This window comes from Callospermophilus lateralis, chromosome 17 (assembly GCF_048772815.1).
Source record: "Callospermophilus lateralis isolate mCalLat2 chromosome 17, mCalLat2.hap1, whole genome shotgun sequence".
Taxonomy (NCBI): domain Eukaryota; kingdom Metazoa; phylum Chordata; class Mammalia; order Rodentia; family Sciuridae; genus Callospermophilus; species Callospermophilus lateralis.
In genome coordinates, this window is record NC_135321.1 from 67215630 (window position 1) to 67243493 (window position 27864).

Here is a 27864-nt window from a genome sequence, read left to right on the forward strand (position 1 = left end):
TATTTAAATTGCCTCTGGTCGGATTCCATCTCTTGGGTCCCCTTCTTCCTCCAGGAGAAGTCTTTTCTGCTGTCCTTTAATAAAGCCTCTACTTTCCACTCTGACCTTGCCTCGGCATGCTTCTCTGGTGTTATTCTTCAACATTGGGGAAGCAAGGACTTGTCACTGGTCAACTGCGGTAACATATTGGAGGTCCCACCAAGATTCTACACCGAGACCACCCATCACTCAAATGGCCCTCCAGCCTATTACTTCTCAATCGGACTTCTATCATGGACCACTGGATAGACCCGATTTTTAAAGGGGGACTCCAAACTGCTTGCCCAACATTATCCCCTTTCAGCCTGAAGAAGCCAGAATGATCTTCATCCCCTTTCCTTACAGCAGTAAAAAGTTCCCAAAATTAGAGCGGGGAATGAAGCCAGATTTAAAGTTAGGTAGTCAGTGTAGTTAGGTAAATCGGGTCTAATATGGAGTAAGATCCAAAATGGAGGCCATGTTAAGAATGAATTCTGGGAAAAGCAGAACAACTCTTGGAATATTAATGAATTCCCGGGAAAGCCCAAGGCCCAGAGCCCATTCCAAAGAAATGTTAATGAAGATTACTTCTTTGCCCCACCTATGCCCCACCCTTCGGGCCTTCCCACCTACATTTCATCACTGAAAGAACTATAAAAAGGGGAAACAACTGCACTTCCACAGATTCCATCTCTTGGGTCCCCTTCTTCCTCCGGGAGAAGTCTTTTCTGGTGTCCTTTAATAAAGCCTCTACTTTCCACTCTGAAAAAAAAAAATAAAAATAAATTGCCACTGGATAATGCAACAAAATATATAAATCTGGAATTTCTCAGAAACGTGTTACTTACTACCAGATGTCCCCTGAGGAGCGCCTGAACACCTGTGGGCCAGGGTGACCAGCTGGGCCTCCGGGGCAGTCGTCAGGGCCAACTCACCCCCAGAGTGGCAGGAAGGGTACCATCAGGCTTTGCAGAGTCACTCTCAGGACCTTGAGCAGGAGGGAGGGTGGCTCAGTGACAGAGTCCTCTCAGCAGGTTCGTGGCAGGCTCCATTCCCAGCAGGACAAGAAAAAAAAAGTGAATCTCAGCAGTGGGATCGGGGTGCTGCTGAGGAAGGAGGATCGCGAGTTCAAAGCCAGCCTTAGCAACCGAGCGAGGCCCTAAGCAATTTAGTGAGAACCTGTCTCAAAATTTAAAAATTTGGGGCTGGGGTGGTGGCTCAGTGGTAGACTGCTCGCCTAGCATGCATGAGGCACTGGGTTCGATCCTCGGCACCACATAAAAACAAACTAATGTATCCACCTATAAAACTAAAGGTACATAAATAAATATTTTTTAAAAATTTAAAAACTTAAGAAGGGGATGCAGTTTGGTGGTTGAGAGCCGCTGGGCTCAATACCTGGTATCAAAAAAAAAAAAAAAAAGAAAGAAAGAAAAAGAAATTACATTAGACTTTTCTTGATTAAAATATTAGTTTATTTCCTGTGTTATTTCTTGACTTTTTTTCTGAGTTCTCCTTACTGAACCCAGAGGTGTATTACCACTATACACCCAGACTTTCTATGTTTTATTTAGAGACAGGGTCTTGCCAAATTCCTAAGCCTGGCCTTGAACTTGACATCCTCCTACCTCAACTTCCTGAATCTCCAGGACAACAGGTAGGTTCCACCACACCTGGCCCTGCTCCTCTCAGCTCCTGGAATGGACTGGGTCCTTTCTCCTTCCGGTCACAGGTGGCCTTACAGGGGGCTGGCGGCCAGGTGTTCCGTCACCTGGGGTTTCAGGCTGCATGTGAGCAGACACCACTTGAACTTTGCCTTGCACCTTCTGTCTGCCCCTGTGTGCTCTCATGACCATCATAATAAGAGCATGCCCCGGTGAAGCTCGTGACCAGGAATGAGCCTGACCGCAGCCTGGAGCCACGTCCACAGTACAGCTACACCAGACAGCCATCAGCAGAGCAGTAACAAGAACTAGAAGCCCGCCCACATCATCCAGGTCACTGTGTTTGGGGTGGGAGTTCTGTAGAGTCGTTTGGCAATAGCCAACTCACCCCAGAGGCTTGCTCTCATGTCTTGGCTGGGAGTGATTTTGAAGCTGTACAGAGCAGTGTGAGTCACCAGTCCCTGAAAAGCACCTCTCTATTTCTTCAAGTTAGACAAGCACCCTTCTCTGAGGACCTGCTGATACCCTATTGCACTCTGCCACGTTCCACTTAACTTGGCAGATCCAGGCAGTACTCATGCCCTGGCCACTAGAGCCTAACAGACATGACAAACATGTGGACCAAAACCAAACAGAAGCGGAGAGACTGAGAGGAGGACCAAGGCACAGGGCCCTCTGCATCTGCTCCTGAGCAGTCCAGGGCTGCAGCCCTTTTCTTTTCTCCAAGCACCACCTCTAGACAGGCTCCAGGCAGGCAAAGTAGCCACTCTGGATGGCTCAAGAGGAGAGGCGGTGACACAGGGTGTCAGGTGCTCATGGAGTCAGGACGGGGGACCAGGGCTGGCTCCTGCTGCTCACTGCCCTCACCACGCCCCTGGGGCTGCAGTGGTTTTGCTGTGGCAGCCGTGTGGGGTGCCTGGGGGCCCTTCCAGAGCAGGTCTTCAGGGCTGTGTCACCTGCACACAGAGGCTTAGAGTGTTTTCAACTCCTCCTTCCTGGGGGAGGGTGATTCTGGGGACCCAGAGAGAGTTTCTGAGCCCTGTTGGATCACATATGTTCAAGATAAATCCTCTAAGCTGGGTTGATGACCTGCACCTCGGTCCTCACCACTCAGAGGCTGAGGTGGGAGGATCCCTGAGTCCAGCAGTTCAAGACCAGCCTGGACAGCACAGGGAGACCCCATTTCAAAAGCAAATCAAAAAGTCCTCCTTGAAATTAAAAAATAATATTTAATTATAAAATACAATCATAGGTTGAAAAATAATACACTTAAGATCAACATTCAAGAAAGCCTAGAGGCCTGGAAATTTCTGGGGCCAAACCAGGGTTCCAGCCCTCATGGCCACTCTTCCTCTGGACACTGAGATCCAGAGCTCGATGCCCTAGTGGAGCAGGAAGGAGCATGGAAGGGAGTGTGGTGCCAATTTGGGGAAATAAACAGGTTTCAGTTCTTATGCTAAGGAGAAAAAAAGGAAGAGCAATTCAATATACTATCTTCAGAATATCTGACCAGCTTATTTTCCCATTTCTTCCTGGAAAATGGCAAACAAAAATATTTATTATAAATCTGACTCAAACACACCCTTTGTTCCTTTGTTCTGTCTTTGTTGCTATTTTGGTACTGGGGATTGAAGCCAGTGATGTTCCACCACTGAGTCACACCCTCAGCCCTTTTTATTTTTTATTTTGAGACAGGGTCTCACTAAGTTGCTGGAGCTGGCTTTGAATTTATAACCCTCCTGCCTCTCCCTCGAAGTAGCTAGGATTACAGGCATGCCCAGCCATGCCCAGCTGTTTTCTTTTTTAGGAAAAGGGTACAGTGCTAAGATCCATTTGAGAAAAAGCTTCTCTGTGTGGTTGGGTGCTGGATACTGGAGCTGCGTTATTCGAGGTTCTAATTTGTCTGTTTTAATTTTCTAGAATTAATTGTATTTTCCTTAGTGCTTCCTTCTCCCAGAAACGTTGGAGCACATCCCTTTCTTCCACTCTGCGACTCCTACCTCCCCGTGACACACTGCCCTTCCTGCACCAGGCTTGGTTCACTGCATCTTGTTACCCGGCCCAAGCCGAGGATTTCTGTGCCTGGACTTTCCTTGCAAGGCACTTCCTTGTAGTGGTAATGAGGTCAGCAGCAGGCTGGTTTCCCAGACAAGCTGGCCACAGTGATCCACGCGCCCCGTGCTCCACGCACCCCACACCCAGACCCCAGCACGTTCTCGACCTGGAGCAGAAGCAAGGCCCCCACACCGCCCCAGGATGGGCTGGGTAGAAGGACCCTTCTCACATCCCCATTTCCAGGTCCCCGGATCCACGGTCCAAGGCAGGCCTGGGCGTCCACAGCTGTCCAGGCATGGCACCTGCTCTGGCATTCCTTGGGCTTGTTGCTGCCTGCCAGGCCTGGTCTCCATAGCAGATGGTCACATAAAAATAGTCAGGGAGCCCTGGAAGGACCAATTCTTCAGCTGTCCTTTTGAGCGGAAGCCAGATGAGAGAGTAGAGGAGGAATGTCCCTAGTCAGGCCTAGGGTGGGGCCCCAGCTGCTGCAGGCCTTGGCACCATGGACCAGCAGAGGCTCTGACCCAGGCAGGGTGCCTGGGAAGGGCAGGGCCAGGGAAAAGATCTCATCTGACAAAGAACACTTGGTGACCCCCAGTGTTCCCTGGGAGAACCCCCCTCCCTGGAAGGAACAATGGACAGAACACTTGTCCTCTCTAATCCATTCCTAACCAATTCCATTGTACTGAAGTGTCCTGATGAATACAGGGTGAACACACCTAGTGCTGGGGGTACTGTTTCTTGGTTAAGAAGCTGGGGTCCAGCCCTGGAGTGGAGCTAAATGGTAGAGTACAGAGCTAGAATAGCAGGCATGATGCCCTGGGTTCTGTTCTCAACAAAGAGAAGGAGCAAACTGGGGTCCAAATGCGTGGCCCTGGACAGGCTTCTCTTGGATTCTGGCTCCCTCAGTTGTGAATACATGAATGGACCTGCCTAGGAGAATGATCACCGGTCGTGATGGACTCTGACCCCTCGACTTTGTTTCTCCCTTGCTTCAGCCAGTGGGCCTGCACCCGACACCTGGGAGTTAGTCACAAAGGGTTGCAGAATTGAGAGAGGAGAGTTGCAAGGTGGGAAAGGAAGGAGATTTCTGAGTCACTGGACCAGCTGAGGGCAAGGGAGGGACAGTCGCAGAATTCCTGAAGACAGCTGAGGCAGCTGGGAGGTGGGGCAGCTTCAGCTCAGCTGAGCCAGACTCTCCAGAGAGCCAGTTTTGCCTCAGAGAAGAGAGGAAATAATGGGAGTTGCATGATGCTTGGCTGTTTGCATGTGATATCTCAGACGCTTTCCCAGCAAATCTGTCAGATGGAGAGGATGCCCACCTACCCGACTCAGAGAGAAGCTACAGGTAGCACCTCAAAGGGAAAGGCAGGGTAGGCCCGCTGCCTCCCCACCAGCCCCTCGAGGGGCCACTTGACCAGGACAAGGTGTAAAATGGGTTCCTAACTTGGCTGGGGACAGAATTCAAGAAAACACACACACACACACACACACACACACACACACACACACACGACTGGTCATAATCAGCTGTGAACCATTCTGACATTTTTAAAGCACTGTCTTGGTTCATTGACATCATTAAATCTTTCTTTTCATCAGAAAAAAGAAAGTCCTTCTGTGCTGCAAATGTCCTGCTGTTGTCTTTTCTTCATTTGCAAACATTTATTAGGTGCATTTTCATAATAGGTAAGAAGCTGGGAATTATAGTAAATATACAGAAAGTCCAGTCTTGGGCTAGGGGCCTCGCTTGGTTGTAGAGTTCTTGCCTGGCCCGTGTGAGGCCTTGGTTCCACCCCAGAACCTCACACACACCAAAAAAAAAAAAAAAAAAAAAGAAAGAAAAGAGAAAAGTCTCGTCTTTAACTGCAGAGGTAAGACTCTTAGATATGAACTGTTTGGCTATTCTTATAGGGCAACACTCAGTGAGGGCATGAGAGTGTGGTTGTTGCAGACATGGGGGGGGGGGACAATGAATTCAAATATGACAGGTGTATGGTGATGTTTAGAGATGTCACATGGAACTGGACCCTGGGACCAGGAAAAGGGCATATGGGATCATGCTAGTCTGGAGGTGAGGGGACGCTGGTGACCTTGATTCAATTCAACCCACAGGGGTAAGTACCTTAAGGATGAGCATTCCTATTTGTGTTGTAAACTTTATTTATTTATATGTTGGCACTGGGGATTGAACCCAGGAGTGCTTGACTGCTGAGCTAATCCCCAGCCTTTATTCCTTTTTGTTTGAGACAGGGTCTCACTAACTTACCTATTGAGTCTCAAACTTGAAATCCCCATGCCTCATCCTCCTGAGTTGCTGAGATTTTTTTTGGCTTGGGGCACCATGCCTGGCTCCTGTGCTTTCAGTTGTGAACATGCCACACAGCTTTAAAAGCCCTGCCAGTGCCTGCCTGTTACCTAACAGGGCTGTCAGTGACATAAGGCTCAAGCCCAAAACACTCTCTTTCTCGAGAAGCACCAAGGAAGCAGGGCTACTTCCATGTGTGCCTGGAAGCTGGGGACCACCTTCTGCACTCAAGGCCAGTCACATGTTCAACTCCTTCTCCACATCAGGTGGGGGAGTTTGTGACACTAGTTGGCCCCCACGGGGACTGTCCTGGTGGCCATCCTATTCAGGGCCTTCATCCGCTAGTCATCTGTGTTGACATGGGTGTTGGGGTCAGTGGCGGTCAGAATTTTCCTGAGTGTGCCTGTGCTACCAGAGAGATCTCTCTTCTGAAACACATTGAGGTTCCCAGGTCATAAGTCCTACCTGCACAGGAACCTCAATAACTCTAGGAGGAGTTAGTCCATCAAATGTACTTCCTGTCATATTTATTAAGTGGCTACCTTTGATTGTACCTGCTTATCCTCAGGGTTATTGCACATAGTGGTTTCCTATAAATTACTCAATTGTTCATTTGGCTTAAAAGTAATTTGAAGAAAACCTGTGACACTGCTGTATTACGGGGTTGCATTATACCACCTTACTGATCAACTAACATCACTAACAGGTCATCAGGATCACCATCAGCACCTAATACTCCACCCCCTTACTGACCCCTAACATCACCAACAGGTCCCCTGGATTACCATCAGCACCTAGCACTCCACCCCTTTACTAACCCCTAAAATCACCAACAGGTCCCCTAGATCACCATTATCACCTAGCACTCCACCCCCTTACTAACCCTTCACATCACCAACATGTCCCCAGGATCACCTTCAGCACCTAGCACTCCACCTCCTTACTAACCCCTGACATCACCAACATGTCACCAAGATCACCATTATCACCTAGCACTTCACCTCCTTACTAACCCCACACATCACCAACAGGTCAATAGGATCACCATTATCACCTAGCACTTCACCTCCTTACTAACCCCACACATCACCAACAGGTCAATAGGATCACCATTATCACCTAGCAGGGTGCCGACATATTTTCCTCATTAGAGAAAGAGTGAACAAATCATCAAATCAACTTCAAGATGGGTTCCTGCAACAGAATCAATGGCACCCACCAATGTCGCCATGTCCCTGGACCTTCTTCCTGGAGGACCTTTGCAGTCCTGGGCCTGTGTATGCTAGCATCCAGGTAAAGGGAAGATCTGGAGGACCATCAGCAAAGTGCCTGGATGTGGGTCCCTTGGGGACAGCTTGGCCTTTTCCTCCAGGTCTCATCTCTGCCCAAGCCTTGTTCTTCTCGGGTGTCTGCCCTCTCCCTCTCTCTGCCCTAATTTTTCACTGACTACCTGTCCCCTATGTTCTGGGTGTGGCAGATCAGGATTCGAACTTGGGCGGTGAGCCTAGAATCCTTCCAATACAGGTGACTGCTTGGAACATATGTGGGCATTTGGGGAAGTAAGCATGTGACCTAAAGCACAGAAGAGACAGCAGGACAGGAAGGGGGCACTGGGAGGGGAAACCCAAAGACAGAGGGCACCAAGGCCATGGCCTTAGTCAGAGCTGCATTGCTGCTTTAGACACAGGAATAAAGAGGGTTTCTGAAGGCCACTCCCTGGTGCTGCCCTTTCCCTATAGGGCCAGCAGGACCTGTCCATTCAAGTCCATACTACTATTCCTTTTTTCTTTTTTTTTAAATTTATTTTTTATTGATTTTTAAAAATAAATGACAGCAGAATGCATTGCAATTCTTATTACACATATGGAGCACAATTTTTCATTTCTCTGGTTGTATATAAAGTATGTTCAGCAGTTCGTATCTTCATACATATACTTTATCTAAACGATGTCCATCACATTCCACCATCCTTGCTAGCCCCTTCCCCCCCTTTTTTCTTTGAGACAGAGTCCTGCTCTATTTTGAGGCAGGCCTCATGCTTGGGATCCTCCAGCTTTGCCTCTTGAGTAGCTGGCATGACAGGTGGGCGCCACCATGCCTGGCTCAGAGGACTGCTGATAGGCTGCACCTCAGCACCCAGACCTCAGGACTCCCTGAACCTGCTTCCAGGGCCTGTTCTTTCCATAGGGTTACTGGCGATGGCTATGGGTGGGGAGACATGAGCAGACTGAGTGGGGAGACACTTCCCAGCATGGGCCGGAGTTGGAAGGGGAGGAAGAGGAGGTGAGTGGAGAATTGAGATTGGAGTCTAGCTAGGCACTGTGTCTGCCCCACCGCCACTCCTTAAGGCAAATCCCCAAGTGTTATGCTCGAATTCGGGACCCTCAAAAGACCACCAGAGACCAAGATCGATGTAAACAGCAAAGAGGTATTTATTGCGAGCTAGCTCGGTCCTCCATGCACACACATAGCAACTGGTGACGCTGAGAGGTCCTGAGCCCAGGGTTTGCAGCAGTTTTATACATTCTTTGGAGAAGGCAGGGACCCCCACATACATCATAGCATCTCTTAGCAAATCATCACACACTGAGGGAAAATCAAATAACAATTCTAAAACATGATTAGCACATTCACTGGCGGGAACAAGTTGGGTAGGGGTGATTGGTTACTATAAGAGGGGGATTCGTTTTGAACTGATTGGTTTAAGCCAAAAGGGGTGTTCGTGCTGAATTACATGGTTTCTCAACACCATAAACTACTGGGAGGGTCATCTGGCATCCCAGGTATTTCCCTGTCTCATGCTGATTGGTGGTTGCTAGGGGGTTGCTATGGGTCCCCACCTAGCCTGACTGAGTCAGGGACACCTAGCACAGCAGATCTCTCCTGTTATTTGTAGATAAACAACTTAGCAGGGTGGGAATGTGTCTAGGAGTGCTCTGTGGGTCTTTCCAAGGACAAAGGTGATGTCCCTCCCTTGGACAGGCTTTGCTCTGAGGTAGAGGCTGGTTTTTCACAAGGATTTTGAGTCCTAAACTGGAGACTGGCTTTCTAGCTACAAAGGTTGCATGTGTGTGTGTGTGTGTGTGTGTGTGTGTGTGTGCATGCGCACGTGCACAGGATGTAGAAGGACTCCTGAGGACTCTTTTTTTTTTTTTTAATATTTATTTATTTATTTTTTAGTTATCGGCAGACACAACATCTTTGTTGGTATGTGGTGCTGAGGATCGAACCTGGGCCGCATGCATGCCAGACGAGCGCGCTACCACTTGAGCCACATCCCCAGCCCTCCTGAGGACTCTTAGCAAGCTTGTCTAATGACATGGACACACTTAAACAGCTGGCCTTCTGGACTTCCTTATGTGCATTCCTTCTCTAGTCCGCTCAGTACTAGGGGCAGGCCTCGGGCCTGGGTGAGATCCTTTCAGCCCTGCTTGTCAGCAAGGTTTTAGGTTCTGACCTGAGCCCCAGCTCTCTCATCTGCAAGAGCCCTGTCTTGAAGGGTCAAGATTCTCTAAGTTGTGAATGACAGCATCCAGCAAAGAGCCCCTATTATCTCCCCACCCTGTTTTGTCAAGGTGTGGGCATTTGGCAAAGGTCCACCAGTAAGCAGTGGCCTTCAGAAATCCCAGTGAGTCAGCGTGTTCCCTTGAATCCAGGTTATAGCAGAGGTCCCAAAGCTATACTGACACCTCCTTGCCAGCCCTGTAGACTCAAATTCCAGCCAAAGAACCAGCATTGAAAGGCAGTTCTCTCAATTAACTACTGAGTGGACACTGTCCTTTACTCTGATGATGGCTCTGTCCCCAGGGAGTGAGTGGTCCAGGCTGAGGGAAAGGCCCTTCCAGACCACACAGTCCTTCAACGTGACGCCTTCCCCACCAGACGTAGCTTCAGCCAGACAAGGAAAGGTAGCATTTACTTGGAGTCAGTAATTATATCAGCAAAGCAACAAACAGCCTAAATAAGGGTCTGAACAGTCAGAGGAGGGCCCTGGGCCATCTCAGCCCAAGGGGAGGCAAAGTTGAGGCCTCTTACCTGCTTCCCTGGGAGTACAGGTGTGAGAAGAGACACTGACTGGGCCCAGGACCAGGCAGAGATCAGCACTGGCGTCAGAGCAGAAACCCATGGTAAGGCAGCAAATCCCAGGTTCAGAAACATTGAAAAACTCCAGAAGAAAAAGCAATTCTAAGTCCTCCACCCCCTTTCAAACATACACACAGCAGGATTTTCCCCAAGTTTTCATGAATTGAAAAGAAACTGCTGGTGGGAATGACAGACCACTGCTTCCTCCTTGTGGTTGTTTCTACCTGGCTTGGGGACAGAGAGAGTGATTCGATAGGAAGTATCCTGACCTGAAGTGATAGAACTCTGGGAGTCTTTGGTGGATGCACATTCCACTGCAGGTGCCAGAGAACCCTGCATTTGAAAGCCTGCCAGGCTCCTAGTGGTCCCCCAGAATAACCCGTTCTTTTTATAGATAAGTAAAGCCCAGATAAGTGAGTCTACACAGAGCTACTGAAAACTGAATCATAAATAAAATGCAAGCTACCCATTCACCATCTAATGGCCATTTTTTTTCTACTGCACACAAGTGGACTGGAAGAGGGACTCTTGCTCCCTAAAGGCATCTTAGTTTTTGCCTGGCAGGCATATCTACCCCAGGAGTGTTTGTGTGTGAACTTTGCCAGACAGCATTCCCTGTCAGAGTTTATTCCAGAGAGCTCTTTCTAGGTGTCTGGGTGGTAGAACACGTCCACCACCCAGGCTGGTAAATGGCTGTATGGGGAGGGAAGGCAACTGAGCCAGAAATGTAGGGAGCCCAGAACCTGGCCAGCCCCCATGCCCAGCTAACAAGTTAGGGCTTCACCTGCTGGGGGACTGAGGCACAGGTCTCAAGGCCATGTCCAGGAGACACTGGAATTGGGAGGGCTGAGGTTCCCAGGGAGGTCAAGGCTACAGAGAGATTTGGGAGTTATACTATAGGAGAAATATGGGGCATGGTTTGTCCCCAGGGAGGGCTTAGTTCATTCTGCAGCTAACTGGTGTCTTTGGGTGGTCCCTGCCTCAGATGAGACAAGACAAACTTTGCACAGTCACAGTTTTCTTCTTGTCCCTACTCCTCCAGTTGAAACATAGGTCAGCTGGTGGTAGTGAAAAAACGCCTGTAATTCCAGGGAGGCTGAGGCAGGAGGATCATGGATTGTGAGTTCAAAGCCAGCTTAGCAATTTAGCGAGGCCCTAAGCAACTTCCCTCGAATCAGTTGGGGTGCACCTCCCTCCAGACCCTGAAGAGTTGGGCTGGCGGTGGCGCCCAGGCCTGCGCGCAAGCGCTTTTCAAGGCAAAGTCCAGACAGGAGGCTGAGTGGACAAGGGAGGTTCACTTCATGTGCAGCCGTGGACCCGTTTCAGTGACTGACGGTTCGGATGGTACCTGTTACCTCCAGGGAGCAGAGAAGGGTGGAACACAGGAACCTGTGCCTGGGATTCGGGCTGAAGACGGGTGGCAGGGGTCAGAGACACCTCCAGACGCTCCACAGTCGTGTCCCCAAGCCCGCTGCCCGCGGCCTGGAGCCGGCTGGCCCCGCAGCCCTGAGTGCCCAGCGCGGGGCTCGAGTGTCCTTCAGGGCGGGGCAGTACCCGGCCTCAAAATGTGGCGGGGCGGGAGGCGTTAGTCCCTCCCGAACGCCCCCACTTTTAAAATCTCTACAGTCCCACCCCATCCTTCCCGATTCGGTTCCGGGCAACCGGCACCGGGTCCCGCAGCTGTCTCCGAGATGGGCGAGGCGCAGCCGGGAGGGTCGGGGCGGGGCCGGGCGGCCGGCCATTGGCCAGGCGGGGCGGGGCGGGGACACCGGAGGGCCCAAGCCGGGGCGCGCGCAGCGGGCCGCAGTCGTCGCCGCCGTCCGAGAGCCAGCTCCGAGCACCGAGCGCCCCCGCCATGAGGGAGATCGTGCACATCCAGGCGGGCCAGTGCGGGAACCAGATCGGCACCAAGGTGGGCCGCGAAGGGACTCGGCTCCCTGCGGGGGGCGGCGCGCTGGGGGTCTCCCCGCACGATCCCGCCCGGCGCCGTCGGTGCTCGGAGCCGGGTCTGCGGGGTCTGCCGGCGCGGGACCTGGGAGCGACTGCGCGCCCCCGAGAGTGCGGCGGGCCGCGGGCGGCATCTGGGCCGGGGACCCTCCTCCGCCTGGACCCTTAGCCCCGAAAGGCCACCCGAGGCTCTGTCGCGCCCCGAACCCAGCCCCGAGGCCGGCCCTGGGAGGCGCGGGTGGGGGCGCCCGGGCTGCGGGGGTTCTGACTGCCGCTTTCTCTGCCTCGCCCTCCAAGTTTTGGGAAGTGATCAGCGACGAGCATGGCATCGACCCGGCCGGAGGCTACGTGGGTGACTCGGCGCTGCAGCTGGAGAGGATCAACGTCTACTACAATGAGTCATCGTGTGAGTAGCGCGTCGCCCCCGCCTTCCGCGCCGGGACCCCGCCGCCCCCTGCCGGGTGCGCCGTCTTGCCCTGCAGGACTCCGCCGTCCCCGGCCGGGATCCCCGCCATCCCGGGCAGGGACCCCGCCTTTGCCACCCAGACCCCTGCGAGTTGCTCCGGGAAACAGTCCCGCAGGACGTAGCAGGATGCGGGCCACTCCCTCGCTCCCCCTGGGGCGGGAAATCCGCCGTCGATTTATTCAAACTGCGGATCCCGCCTATCCCGAGGGTCTGAGCTCTGGGACCCAACCCTGACCACCCACTTGGGGTTTGAAATCAGCCTTGGGCCCTGGCCTGCCTTCTCTTTCGTCCTTTCAACAGTGGAACGAAACAACAGAGTAGAATACCTAAGAGGAGGATCCTTGAGAAAAACAGTGACTTTTATTTTTCAGTTTAAAATTTATCTTTTACTGGGGACTCTTGACTATAATTTTGAAAAAACACCCTCCTAAATGACTTTTCTGCTCCTTTGCCGAACTTCAGAAAAGACTTAACATCCCTGGAAGCTGAAATTATGATTTCTGGGTAACTAGTGGAGGAGTTTAGTAAGATAAAATCTAATCCAAACTGTGGCTTATCCAAGATTGGGAATAATTTTGGAATAGCATTATTCCCATCCTGGGTATGTTTACATATATAGTGACTATACGTATACACTATTTCTACCACAATTTTTATTATAAAAATACTACATGCCCTTCAAAACAACAAAACTCTAAAACACTGAAAGGACACCCAGAAATGACTGGCACTCTGCTGGCACAGCATGGCTGGAGCCCAGGGGTTGAAGACCAGCCTGGGCAGCACACAAAACATGTCACTGGAGATTCTCACTGCACTCAGTGGTTTGGAGTGACCGCACTCTGGAGTCACCTCCTCTTTGTGCACACAGAGCTGGGAAGAGCATTATACATGAATCACTGGCTTCTATTCATGTAAGCAGCCATGACAATAGGTCTGGAACACCAGGCTGAGAAGATGGAATTTCTAGGTGGCACTAGAAAATTCCAGTATGCTCTGCACTTCCTGTTGACACTTATATGCACAGCTTGGTCACCTCTTTTCCTCTAGCTGGGTGTGTGCAGAGCAGGGCAATACTTATTTGGGATCATATTAACCCCATTCTCACAGGGAACAATTTCTTACCCAGTTGTTAATGATGTGCTTACAAATAGAAATGCTACACTATCATAAATGACAGTGTCCCTGGGAACACAGAGCCAGTGAGAGAGGGAACACCTGAAGGAGGTGTTCTGACTGGAACTTGGGTGTGTGCATGTGTGCATTAAGCAGGAGAAGCCAAAAAGTGGAATGTCACAGCAACATGGAAGTTTGCTGCTACGGATGACGTTTATTTCTATGAAGCTAAAAAGTAAAATAGCCCAACAGGAAAGAGGTGTCAGGAGGAACTGGAAAATGCAGTAGGCAGGAAGGAGTTGGGAGGGGAGATCAGACATCTCATCCTGCCTTTTCCTGCACTGGGTCCCCGTCCCAGTTATGTGAAGCTAGCTGGCTGGGTGTAGTGGCTCACAGGGTAGTCCCCACAGTGGCTGAGTGTCCCAGCTTCTCATTAGGGTCCTCAAGCCCAGGACATGGAGATGGACACCGGCCTAGGCAATATAGTAAGACCTTATCTCAAAAAAAAAAAAAAAAAAGAGAGAAAAAGAAAAAGAAAAATCTTTGTGATTTTAAGAAAGTCACAATACCAAAAGTCACTAGCACCTGTTCTAAGCAGCTCTTTTGGGGGTTGGGAGATCAGAATACTACACACCTTGACCTTGAAGTAACTCACAGGTGGGCATCTTTCTCCTCCAGCTCAGAAATACGTGCCCAGGGCTGCCCTGGTGGACTTGGAGCCTGGCACCATGGACAGTGTGAGGTCCGGACCCTTTGGGCAGCTCTTCCGACCTGATAACTTCATCTTTGGTAGGTTCCATCTTTCTTGCTTTCTTCTTTCTTCTCTTTTTATTTCATCATTTGTGTGTGTGTGTGTGTGTGTGGTGCTGGGGATGGAACTCAGGCCTTGCACCTGCTAGTCAAGTGCTCTACCATTGAGCTTTATATCCTGCTTATCTTCTTAAAAAAAAAAAAAATCAGTTTATGTGCAAGACTAAAAACATCCCATGGTGTAGATAAGTTTGGCAAGGACGTTGACAGTCCTGCCTGGCACAATCCTGCCTAGCCCACTACCAGGGAACCGCTTTGAAATATGGACTTTCCTTTAGGGACGTGACCTCTGTCTCTAGGTGCATTGTTGTGTTGGCAGTTCTTGTTTGAGAGACAAAGCCCAGGAGACAGTTTTCCACATTGGCTTCTTTCTCCCTCTCATTATAGAGCCATTTCACGATTTGTTTTGGGTACTTTAATGGTCATTTTAACTTCAATGTGTTTTTACCTGTATTTCTTTTTCCATCACCTATAGACAGCTGTGCTGCTTTCTTTCTAAAAGATTGATGCCATATGAGTTGTGCTTTATCAGAGTTGAGTAAATCCTTTTTCCTCCTTTTCCCACCTACCCAATCTTGATAGACTATCTCTTGCAGACTCCTGAAGAAAAGTGATATAAAATTAAATGAAGTGTTATTACAGGTAGAGCCTACAGCTTGGGCAGCAGACTTGAAAATTTCCCTTTGGACGATATTAATGTTAGATACTATATACAATTCCCATTATATATCAAAATTACCACTTTAATTATTGTATGAGGCATGTGCCTCGAGGGAAAAATATTGCTAATCAACAGAAATACCTCAATCAATCAACACACGCACTCCTAGTATAGCTTGAGTGTCCCTTATCTGAAATGCTTGGGGTCTGAAGGATTTCAGATTCTTTTATTTTTTTAAATTTTTTTTTTTTTTTTATTTTGGGATATTTGCAATTTCTTAATTAAACACCTTGGGGATGGGACCCAGTCTAAACACAGAACTCATGTGTGTTCCTTCTACACAGAGCCCAAAGGTAATTTTATACACTATTTTTGGTGCCTCTACATTTGACTGTGACCATCACATGAAGTCAGGTGTGGAATTCCCCCCCCCTTTTTTTTAATATTTATTTTTTAGTTTTCGGCGGATACAACATCTTTGTTTGTATGTGGTGCTGAGGATCGAACCCGGGCCACACGCATGCCAGGCAAGCACGCTACCGCTTGAGCCACATCCCCAGCCTATGGAATTTTCCCCTTGTGATGTCATTCATACCGGTTCTCAAAAAGCTTCAGATGTTGGAACATTTTGGATTTTGAGATTAGGAATGCTGAACCTGTTCGGGTGAAAGCACCTTCCAAGGAAATGTGAGAATTGTAAGGTCATTTTCTTGATGTAAAGGTACTATGGTAGAGAAATTGAATACATTATTTACAACCTGCATTCCAGCCCCTTCCTCAGAATGCAGCAGGTAGAGATAGTTTAACTGAGGGCAATAATTCCTGCAGAGGAAGAGTGGTGGGAATTCCTCAGCACTCCTTGTGAGGCCAGGTAGCTACACCTGAATGCAGGTGAAAGTCATGAACAAACTCGCTTAAAAATACAGACGCCAGCCAGGTGGTGCACACTGTGATCTCAGCTACTTGGGAGGCTGGGGCAGGAGGAGGACACTGATTTCTTGGCCAGCCTGGGCCACTTAGAAGGAACCTGTCCCAAAGGAATAAAAGGGATGGGGATGTACCTCATTGGTTAGCCCTTGTCCCCATGCCCAAGGCCTGAGTTCAGTCCCCAGCACCACAAAAATTAAAAAAAAAAAAAAAAAGAAAAAACTCCAAAATAAAACATTACAAACTTCAAATGCAGTTGTGTTTCTAAGAAGAAAAAAAAAAAAAAAGCAAAAAATACTCAGGACATGGTGGCCAAATAAAACCAAAAGGCAGAGGGTATCAGACAGTATGATGGCTGAGGGAGTGATTGCCCTCCCTGGTTGAAATATTAACTGTTTCTGTCACCTGTGACCTTGGGCTTGCTACCCGCTTCTTGGTCCTTCAACTTGTTCATCTATAGATGTGACTTCCTAGTGTTTAGTGAGACATGAGGATTCAAGGAAGGAGTGCTCGATAACTCAGCAACATCCCAGGAATAAAAGGGTGGGTCGCTGTTCTCTGGTACAGGCTGGGACATTGTAAGATACCCAAAAACATTTGTTGGGGCTGGGGATGTGGCTCAAGCGGTAGCGCGCTCGCCTGGCATGCGTGTGGCCCGGGTTCGATCCTCAGCACCACATACAAACAAAGATGTTGTGTCCGCCCAAAACTAAAAAACGGATATTAAAATTTAAAAAAAAAAAAAAAAAAAAAAAAAAAAATTTGTTGAATTTTGTTATGTGTTTCAATGTGTAGAGAACAAAAACTTCCATGTAGCTGGCAGTAAAAACTCCTCTTACTAAGGATTGACTTCCAGAAACCCACAATAACTTCATAATCCCCGCAGAAACCTTAGAAGTAATTATTCCCAACAAAGTCAGATAAAAGGAAGATATGTCCACTGTCTTTGCTTTTACTTCTGAAGGATCTAGTGGTGCACAGAAACGGGAAAGAGACAAAAATTATGTAAACGAAAACACAAAATTGTTATAGATTGAACGGTTCTCTTGGAGTTTCCAGATGGGCTATCACTGAAAAATGACTTGCACTTGTGAAAGTTCAGCAAGGTAACCAGTCACAAGATAAATATAGGCCTGGCCTCGGTGGCACATGCTGTAATCTTGGCGACTGGGGAGGCTGAGGCAGGAGGATTGCAAATTCGAGGCCAGAGTCGGAATCTTAGCAAGATCCTGATTCCAAATAAAAAAGAACTGGGGTTATAGTTTAGTGCAGAGCACCCCTGAGTTCAATCCCTAATACCAAAAAGCCGACCCCACCCACATACATCCAGCATGCAGTGCCTGGGCGCCCTCTAGTGGTAGCAAACGAGGCAGCGACTCTGCACTACTGACTGAGGGTCCTGCCCTCTGAGAAGAGCGCGGACTCGCGCCCTGTACAGGTGGCACTGGATAACTGGACAGCTTTCTCTGGGTGCGTGGGGCTGGGTCTGCAGCAGCCTCCTTCTGGACCCTTCCTGTAGCGCCCCGCGTCTTCTCTGGGCCTCTTGGGCTTGGTGCCCTGTTGGTTGGCAGTGGCTCAGTGAGAACACATGCCCGCCACCCCTGAGGCTCTGGAGTCCATCCTCAGCCCCACAGAAAGGAAAAAAGAAAAAGCTCTACAACCCGTGACTGTAAGGGCACCCGAGCCTGCAAGACTCTGGGACAAGCCACGGCCCTCACTCCTCCACTCCCATAAAAATACAGGCCCTTCAGAATTCTGCAGTTTCCTCCCTCCAGGGGTCCCCGGCTTCTGCATGAATCTGAGAATACCATAAGGCTTCTTGAACCTGAATTAGTTGGCAGAACCCACCTCAGTCTCCGTGAACTTCAGAAAAAATTAATATGTTACACTATTTGAAGTTACTTTTTTTTTAATGTCAGGTATAGTAGCACATGCCAGCAACTCAGGAGGTTGAAGCAGGAGGATCACAAGTTAGAGGCCAGCCTTGGCAACTTAGCAAGACCCTGTCTCAAAAAACAAAAAGGGTTGGGAATGTGACTCAGTGGTCAAGTGCCCTTGGCTTCAGTCCCTGGAACCCAAACAACAACAACAAAGGTATTTTCATCTTTTTTGCTGACTTTCTTTTGTTGTAATCATATTTTGTATTTTTTCCACTGCACATATTATAAGACATGTTCCATGTTAATATGTAGTTTTTAGAATCTAACTTTTAATAGTTACATGATGCATAATTAATTCTTAACTTTATAATTGCCAATACCCAGGAGCTCATTCATCCGGGAGCAGTTTCTGCTCTCATAAACAATACTGTAGCCAACATCTTGGTTCACATAAAAAATTGTGTTTCTGACTTTGATTTCAGAGTAGATTCTCAAAAGTAAAATTAGACTATTTAAACCCTTTCTATATTTTTCCATCCTTTCCAGAGGCATTAATGCCACCAGCAGTGCTTTGTGTGCTTTCTCTTGAAATTAAGAGATTTAGTAACCAAACTCTCACCTTAGGGGACTCAGTGCCTCAGAACATTTTTAGCAAATGTAAACACAAACTCTTGAGTTTGACCATTCTGTATAAGTTGTCTGTGTCAAAAAGAGTCTCTTGTTCACATATGATACACATGACAGAAAACTGAAGGCAAGGTGTTAAAACAATTTGGTGTGGACTCCTGTGGGCACACACACCTCATACACCTTATTGCCTTTTTTTGGGGGGGGGGGCTGGGAATTGAACCCAAGGAGGCTGTATCACCCAGCTACACCCCTAGCCCATTTTGTTTTTTTATTCTGAGACAGGTCTTGCTAAGTTGTCCAGGCTGGTCTGGATCTTGGGATCCCCTTGCCTCAGCCTCTCCGATCGTGAGGATTAAGGTGTGGGCCATGCCCTGTTCCCTTGTTGCTTTTGGAGAGGAAATAGGAAAAGGATCTCCAATTTGATATGAAATTCAACTCAAACTTTGTAACATTGGGTTTCCTGTGACCTTGGAATGCTTTACTCTTCAGATGGGCCACCTGTCAGTAGATCTTCCTTATGGTATTCTCCGTGGCCTTGCATGCCTTCCATCTGTCTATGCAAAGCATCGATGTCTTGGTGGTTTCATGATAGGAGACACTGTTATGGGAGGTTTAGAGCAGGTCCTGGCATCAGCTTCCCTTAGGAGCCCAGGCTAGGCATCTCTCCCGCCTTGGACCTGGCGCAGGACTGAGGGCTCTATTTAGCCTGGACCTTCTGCAGGGCTGGGCTCCATGCCAGGAGGACATGGTCAGTTAAGCCCTGCACTGGTCCCTGGGAAAGTGGATCATGACTGCTCAGGAAGCTGCCAGAAGATGGTTTGTCACAGCAGCAGTGTCACCAGTGGAAGACGATCTCTTTGGTTTAATTTACTTGAGCTGAAAAGTAGAAGAGTGTTGAGAATGGGTGTGTCTTCATCTTTCTAACTATTGATACATGGGATCAAGAAGATTGAGAATATTTTAAGACACACTTATATGGTGACCACGTAGTTTTCCAGGTGTCCCCAGTAAGACTTCAGAAGCATTAGAAATGGCATTTGCTCCTGAGTTGCTTTTTGCCTCTTTCCTTCTTTGCTGGACACATGGTCCTCCTTTGCCTTCACCCCTAGGGGCTGGGAGTTGGACCCAGAGCCTTGTGAGGCACTTGCTCTACTTTTGAGCTATCCCCAGAAACATCCTTGTTTTTGACTTAGAATAGTTTAAATTTTTAACTAGTTGTAATTTTGAAAAAGTGACATGGTTTTAACTAAGAATTGTGATTTCTTTTAAGTAAATGCACTTATTTTGGTAAAAATAACCAAATGGAGAATGAAGAAGCATTAGACTATGCAAACTTACCAAGTTGTTTGGCTGAATATCAAATAACAAAAAGACAGAATTGTCTGTGAATTGTAGGCAAACTAAAATAAACCAGTATGGGGTGCCGTTCAAGGGTAGTGTGTTTGCTTAGTGTATGCAAGACCCTGAGTTCCAACTCAGCACCCCCAAAATAGACACACCAGCATCATTTTGTTTTCAGATATAGTGTGAAATGGTTGAAGAAACTTGCATTGTTAATGAACACATAATTTTGAAAGTGAAAGAGTTGCGTTTCCCACAACATGATTATATTTTTAAAAACTCTTTCCTAATGAATTGCTGGTTGCATAACAGTCTTTCCAATTAAATTGTGGGAAGAAAAGGAAGTAGCAGAACAAGGTGAGTTCTCCTCTTTTCTATATTTGCAGCTCTTTCTTCCAGATTCAGGACTAGGTATGCAGGCAGGGAGCACACAGGGGCAGGGGATGGGTCCACTGCCTGGTGTGAGCTGGGGATAACCAGAGAGCGCACCCCTAGAAAACCCTGGGGACCCGTTGCAGTGTGCCTGCCAAAGCTCAGAGATCCCAGCCAGTGTTTAATGAGCTGGAGCCACTGATGAATGTCATGGCATATCTACAGAAGATGTTCAACTTGTGACCCCCAAATATTTAACTAGGAATGTCTGTTGCTATGAGACTGGGAAAATATTTTCAAAAGTTACCAGCTTCCTTCTTTTGTCAGGGGCAGAGAAAACTTCATGACAATTATGTGAATGTAGAGGAAACCCAGTAGCTGGTGGGAGCTGGAGGAAGAGGAAGGGTCAAGCCCAGAGTTGCTGGATACTTGAAATCAGACAAAAATGTCCAAATAGCCGCCTCCATTTTCAGTTGTTGGTTTCTGCTATTTTAATGAGGCTTTATTGACAATTGCACTCAGCAATTCTTTTGTAAAGATGTGATAGTTCTGCATTGAGCTCTGAGTACAAGGCTAGCCCCAAGTTCAAGGTTAACACCAAATAAGAGGCTAGTCCTAAGGTAAGGCTCTCCCAGAGTATAAGGCTAGCCCTGATTTATTCTTCCCAAGGCCCATGGTAGGATCTGGCCAGGTGCTGCCTGCTGGGCTGGGTGAGGAGGGAAGGGGACAGGAATTGATTGAGGCTCAGAAGGGACAAGGACTGTTTTGAGTCTGTTACCAGAAGGCAGCCAGCCAGCATGGCTGAGTGGAAGAGAGAGACTGTCCCGGTTCCTGAGAAAACAGGCAGGGGACTGTGATGACAGAACAAGGGGGCAGCCACCTGAGAGGGCTGGTATGATGTAGGTGGAGTGCTCTGAGCCACAGGCCTGCTGTGCCCAGCTGGGCAACAGGAGTGGAGGCTGAGCTCCCCCTGTGGTGGGACTGGCTCAGAGACCAGGGAGGCCTGCTGTGCAGCTTCAGCCAGCCAACTCTGCTCTCAGGAAACTTCCCTTCTTAATATGGAAATGTGTCTTCACCACCTGATGAAGGCAAAGGGCTCGCACATGCTTTTTTCAAACAAGACACAGTATGTGGTGTAGAAATGGAATCCCCTTTCCTACCTGTGCCCCTGGGATCTTATTTCTGAGGAAGGTTGGGGTTCTCTGTGTGCACTTGTATGCACACTCACACACAGTTGATTCTGCTTTTGGGAAATGATGCAGCTGTGCAGCCTCTGATACAGCCTTGTGAAAAGTTCAATCACATACGTGGGGCATCCTTTACGACAGTCCCTGAACCTTTTCTGTGTACAGGTCATTTAGCATTTCCCTATTTATTGAAGGCTTTTAACATAATTTCCTTAAAGGCATGTTTTCATATTTTAATTTCTCTTGATTATCACAAAATACATTTTGTGTAGTTGAAATGTTCTAAGCAACCAATATTGTTGAAACTGCCTCCCCAGCAATGGCCCCATCCTTCAGAGATAGCCTGGTCTTTCAGAGCTTTTGCTGGCTCAGGGTACAGCATTTCTGTGGTACACGATTCAAAAGGAAAAGCAGAGTGAGTAGTAAAAGGTTGATTTCCTTTCTTCCGCAAGCGGTCCCTGTTGCCTCTTGGAAGATCTCATGCATTCTTTCAGTTGTATTTTTGTGCACATGTGCAGATACGAGTCATGCACCGTGGCAGCCAGCAGTTTAGTACCTTGTTCCCACTCCAAGCAACATATTTGAAAATCTTTCCATTTCAGAGCTAGATCCTTGTTCCTGTTGTGGCCATTAGTGTTCCTCTGTATAGATACTGGCATGGATTTTCTTTTTCTTTTTGGTTCCAAGGATTGAACCCAGGGGCACTTAACAACTGAGCCACATTCCCCAGCCCATTTTATTTTTTGTTTTGAAACAGGGTCTCGTTGAGTTGCTCAGGGTCTCCCTAAATTGCTGAGACTGGTCTTGAACTTGTGATCCTCCTACCTCAGCCTCCCATGTTGCTGAGATTATAGCATGTGCCACCACACCCAGCCTGGCAGGGATTTAACCAGACCTCTGGTAATAGATTTTGAATTGTTTCCTTTTTTCTTACTGTTACAAAGTACTTCTCAGTAAATATTTGTATATATTTCATTTTCCTCATATACAGGTTTATATATCTAGAATCACTGAAGTATAAGGACTGAATCTAGGGATTTTTTTTTTTTTTTTTTTTTTTTTTTAGTACTGGGAATTTAACTCAGGAGTGCTTTACTACTAGCTAAGTCCCCAGCACATACACCCACCCCACTTTTATTTTTGAAACAGCGTCTAAGTTGCTGAGGCTAGCCTTGAACTTTCGATCCTCCTGTCTCAGCCTCCTGAGTCCCTGGTTACAGGCAGGTGCCATCATGCCTGGCTAGGCACTGATTTTGATAGCTGCACTCAGTCCTTCTCCCTAAGGGCCATGTCTCTTGATACCTCCAGAAACTCTGGATGACCAGGCCTCTCCCCAAACTCTCACCAATACTATCCAGCTTTTTGATCTCTGTCAATTTTATAGGGAAAAAATAGAGTGTCTTTGTTTTAATTTGCAATTGTCTTATGAAAAAGGTTGACCACTCTTTCAAATATTAAGCTATTTTAATTTCCCTTTTTGTGTCCACTGCCTGGTTATATCCTTTGCCCATTTTTCTAGTGGCTGCTGTGGACTTCCTTACTGTGGAACTCTTTATATATTTAAGGAAGTTGCCCCTTCCGCAACTTCCTATGTGACATGAGTCACTGATAGGTCAATACTTTTTAAACTCACATAGAATTTTGGTTGCTTTTCTTGCTTGGCCGACTTCACTGGATATACGTGGTATCCAGTGAAGCAGGGCCATTGGAGCAGGACCATTGATAAGGCTGAACCTGTTGAGCCTGCTAGGGACCGCAGCAGACCCTGTGGCCAGGAGCCTCACATCGACTGGTCAAAGGTGGACAGGGAGGGAGCACCTCTCATCTGATGTGGCAGTGGGCGCTCAGAGGTGCTTGGTGGAGTCCTGCCTTCCTGCACAGGACTCCCCTGGGCATGGGTGGCCTCAGGGGTGGACTTGCCCCTGGAGAAGAGAGGCTGAGCTCTGAGGGCAGCCGCACACTGTGACTACCCACTGGAATAGTCAGATCACCTTCCGAGTACGTGGGCAGCCTGGGTAGTGGCCCAGGCCTGTTATCCAAGCCACGCCAGAGGCTGACTCAGGAGGATGACAAGTTAAAGGCCAGACTCAGTAACCTAGTGAGGCCCTGTCTCTAAATAATAATCAATCAATCAATAAATAAGGGGCTGTAGCTCTGTGGTAGAGCACCTCTGGGTTCAACCCCAGTACCACAAGAACAAAACCCAGTGAGTGGGTAAAGGTCTGTGTAATCCTATGCAAGTGTGTATATACAACTAGAGCAAGATAAATGTACAACCTGAAGAATCTGATGAAAACAGATTTAAAATATTTCATTAAAAATTAAACTGATGGGCTGGGAATATAGCTCAGTTGGTAAGGTGCTTGCCTTGCACGCACAAGGTCCTGGGTTCAATCCCCAGCATGACAAAAGAAAAAAAAAATTAAACTGACAAATTTGTATTAGAATTAATATCTATTTCTCCAATTCTTTTGAAGTATACTGAGATAAACAAACTGCCTTAAAATGAAAGAGTGGGCACACATTTAGTAAGTCTGGTAAGCCTTTTTGTTATTCCTTCAGAAACAAGAAAGGAATGACTGATGTGAAATATGTATAACATATGACACATTATTTTGTGATGGGGTTGTTTCCAATTCTGCTTTCCACAATGTGAATTGTTGATTGACAGACGATTAAAAAATATATATATATATATATTTTTATACTGGGGATTGAACTAGAGGTGCTTTACCTCTGAGCTACATCCCCAGTCCTTTTTATTTTTTATTTTGAACAGGGTCTCTGTTGTTTAGTACCTCATAAATTCTGAGGCTGGCCTCGAACTTGCAAACCTCTTGTCTCAGATTCCTACGCAACTGGGATTATAGGTATTGCAGTTTACAATACTTTGATAGATTTGCATGTAACTCAGAATAAACTCAAAGAACCCAATGATACTGTATAACATAATTAATTTCCATTTACATACATAGGTGGATGAGATTTTTTCAGTGTTTATTATATATGTACAGAAAGAAATAGAATTGCCTTGTCCCATTTTGGCAATATTTAATATTCCCCATTGGGTAAATGAACTAATTAAAAAATATAGATATCATTTTAAAAAAATATTTATTCTTAGGTTTAGGTAGATACAATATCTTTATTTTACATTTATGTGGTGCTGAGGATCGACCCCCAGTGCCTTGTGCATGCTAGACAAGCACTCTACCACAGAGTCACAACCCCATTTTTAACACCTTGTAATCATGAGTCTAAAAATGAGTTTTCAGTGGGCATGGTGATACACATTTGTAATCCCAGCAGCTTGGGAGGCTAAGGCAGGAGGATCCCACATTTGAGGCCAGCCTCAGCAATTTAGTGAGACCCTGTCTGAAGATAAAAAATAAAAAGGGCTGGAGATGTAGCTCAGTGGTGGAGTGCTTGCCGACAATAAGCAAGCCCTTGGGCTAAGTACTGTGTGCCATGAGCACATACACACACACACACAAATGAAATTACCACATCAAGATGGACATACATCTTAAGTATCTTTAAATTTTTATTTAGGTGCTGGGGAGTAGCTAGGATTATAGGCATCCTAACCCTGCCTGTCTGAATCTACAGCCCAGAGGTGTGCACTCCATCACTGAGCTACACCCTCAGCCCTTGTGAAATATTTTGACTTGTCTAAAAAGTATTAATTTAGGAGCTGGGTGTGGTGGTGCATGCCTGTTATTCCAGTGGCTCCAGAGGCTGAGACAGGAGGATCACAAGTTCAAAGCCAGCCTCAGCAAAAGCAAGGCACTAAGCACTCAGTGAGACCCTGTCTCTAAATAAAAAAGAAAATAGGGCTGGGGATGAGGCTCAGTGGCTGAGTGCCCCTGAGTTCAATACCCAGTACCCTCCTCCACAACACACAATGAATCAGTCAGTCAATCAATAGAAAGTACTAACTTAGGGCTCAGTGGTAAAGTGCTAGCTTAGCTTGTGATAAGGCTCTGAGTTTGATCCCAGCATCGCAAAAAATAAATAAAAAAGGAAATTTATATGCCAGCCAGCGGTTGGTGGAGCCTGTTTCCTCTTCCCTCTGACTTGGGCCCGCACTGCTTTTTGTAACCATTTCACACACCTTTTTGATGGCCATTTAAAGAGCGTTAACCCCGAGGAGAGTTCCTTCCCAGCCGCCCCTTGAAACACACGGGTCTCTGTTGCTCTCTTGCAGGACAGACGGGCGCCGGCAACAACTGGGCCAAGGGCCACTACACCGAGGGCGCAGAGCTGGTGGACTCGGTCCTGGATGTGGTGCGCAAGGAGTGTGAGCACTGCGACTGCCTGCAGGGCTTCCAGCTGACCCACTCGCTGGGCGGCGGCACGGGCTCGGGCATGGGCACGCTGCTCATCAGCAAGATCCGCGAGGAGTACCCCGACCGCATCATGAACACCTTCAGCGTCATGCCCTCGCCCAAGGTATCTGACACGGTGGTGGAGCCCTACAATGCCACTCTGTCGGTGCACCAGCTGGTGGAGAACACGGACGAGACCTACTGCATTGACAACGAGGCGCTCTACGACATCTGCTTCCGCACCCTCAAGCTGACCACTCCCACCTACGGGGACCTCAACCACCTGGTGTCGGCCACCATGAGCGGGGTCACCACCTCGCTGCGCTTCCCGGGTCAGCTCAACGCAGACCTGCGGAAGCTGGCCGTGAACATGGTGCCCTTCCCGCGCCTGCACTTCTTCATGCCTGGCTTCGCGCCACTGACCGCTCGGGGCAGCCAGCAGTACCGCGCACTGACAGTGCCCGAGCTCACTCAGCAGATGTTCGATGCCAAGAACATGATGGCTGCCTGTGACCCACGCCATGGCCGCTATTTGACCGTGGCCACCGTCTTCCGTGGCCCCATGTCCATGAAGGAGGTGGATGAGCAGATGCTGGCCATCCAGAACAAGAACAGCAGCTACTTTGTGGAGTGGATCCCCAACAACGTCAAGGTGGCCGTGTGCGACATACCACCGCGTGGCCTGAAGATGGCCTCCACCTTTATTGGCAACAGCACAGCCATCCAGGAGCTGTTCAAGCGCATCTCGGAGCAGTTCTCAGCCATGTTCCGCCGCAAGGCCTTCCTGCATTGGTTCACTGGTGAGGGCATGGACGAGATGGAGTTCACCGAGGCAGAGAGCAACATGAACGACTTGGTGTCCGAATACCAGCAGTACCAGGATGCCACTGTAAACGATGGAGAGGAAGCTTTTGAAGATGAGGAAGAGGAGATCAATGAATAAAGGCGCTGCCCTGTCCCCAACCAATGTGAAATGCGCGTATTCTTCCTTTTACCTGATGGTTGTGGAGAGGTGCACTGGTCTCTAGATACATGGTCCCTGGCAAGTGCAGAGCTGAGAGGTCAGCTGGAATAAAGTCCATATTTTACAATAGCAGAGAATAGGCGGTCCTACCCTTTCCGGTCAGCCTAGTGAGATTCTGTACTGGAGCATTTGAGAGAAACAACTAGGGAGCCATGAAGGGCTAATGGAAAAAAACCCCACCTGCCAGTATGCATTCAGACATCTGTGAGAACTAGCAAGGGGCTTAGAAACAGGGTGTTTTCATCCTCCCTGATGAACATTGGAGCTTGCAGTGTTGCCTTGTTTGAATATACAGTATGGAACTTTGAAACAATCTAGTCATAATAAAACCTATTCTGTTGTGGCATCCAGCCCTGTGCAACAGAAAGTTACTTTGCATGGTTACAATGGCAAGGTGGGCCACTGGTCTTCCCTGGGGTGCACTGCACCCAGCTCACTAAAGGAAAACAGGGGTCTTTTTAAAACTGGAGGCTTCAAAGGGTGGCAATCACATTGTTCCTGAGCTTGGAAGTAGTGCAGACATAAATGAAAGCCCTTCTGCCCCTTTGTTTCTGCAGCTGGGGATGGAACCCAGAGCCTTGCCCTTGGGGCAAGCCCTCTACCAATGACCACGCTCCCAGCTTCTGGGCTCTTTACAGTCCCCACTAAGTCCTACAGAATCTGTCAGGTTCTGGGCTGCAGGTTCCCAGCCTTCTTGCTAGAAAAGCCCACCAGCAAGTGGAAGCACCCAGCTCCTCAGAGCTGCCATGTGTTCTTCCACCAGCATTGAGGCTGGGGGTTGGGGGCTGGAACCAGGCCCAGCTTGAAGAGGGAGGGGCTTTCCCCACTTCTTGGTTTCCACAATTTCTGTGGAAAGTCTTAAAGCCAAATTCAGCTGGGTGTGGTGACGCACACCTGTAATCCCAGTGGCTCAGGAGGTAGAAGCAGGAGGATCACAAATTCAAAGCCAGTCATAGCAACTTGGTGAAACCCCGTCTCAAAATAAATAGGGCTAGGATGTGGTTCAGTGGTAGAGCACTCCTGCATTCATACTCTGAAAAAGAGGCA

At 48.1% G+C, this 27864-nt stretch overlaps 1 protein-coding gene across 1 annotated transcript; it reads left to right on the forward strand.

The window, feature by feature from the left end:
- Positions 1-11912: 11912 nt before the first annotated feature.
- Positions 11913-27647, forward strand: Tubb6 (tubulin beta 6 class V). The gene is made up of 4 exons (XM_076836993.2): positions 11913-12040; positions 12373-12481; positions 14336-14446; positions 25673-27647. Exons 1-4 carry the CDS (start codon positions 11984-11986, stop codon positions 26734-26736), a joined length of 1341 nt encoding a protein of 446 aa, XP_076693108.1. The 5' UTR covers positions 11913-11983; the 3' UTR covers positions 26737-27647.
- The last annotated feature ends 217 nt before the right edge of the window (positions 27648-27864 follow it).

Excerpts from the sequence above, each read along its gene's own strand:
- Tubb6 (XM_076836993.2), top strand. The coding sequence starts at position 11,984 with ATGAGGGAGATCGTGCACATCCAGGCGGGCCAGTGCGGGAACCAGATC. Across the intron at positions 12,041-12,372 it reads GGAACCAGATCGGCACCAAG|TTTTGGGAAGTGATCAGCGA; the intron begins GTGGGCCGCGAA and ends TCGCCCTCCAAG. Across the intron at positions 14,447-25,672 it reads ACCTGATAACTTCATCTTTG|GACAGACGGGCGCCGGCAAC; the intron begins GTAGGTTCCATC and ends GCTCTCTTGCAG.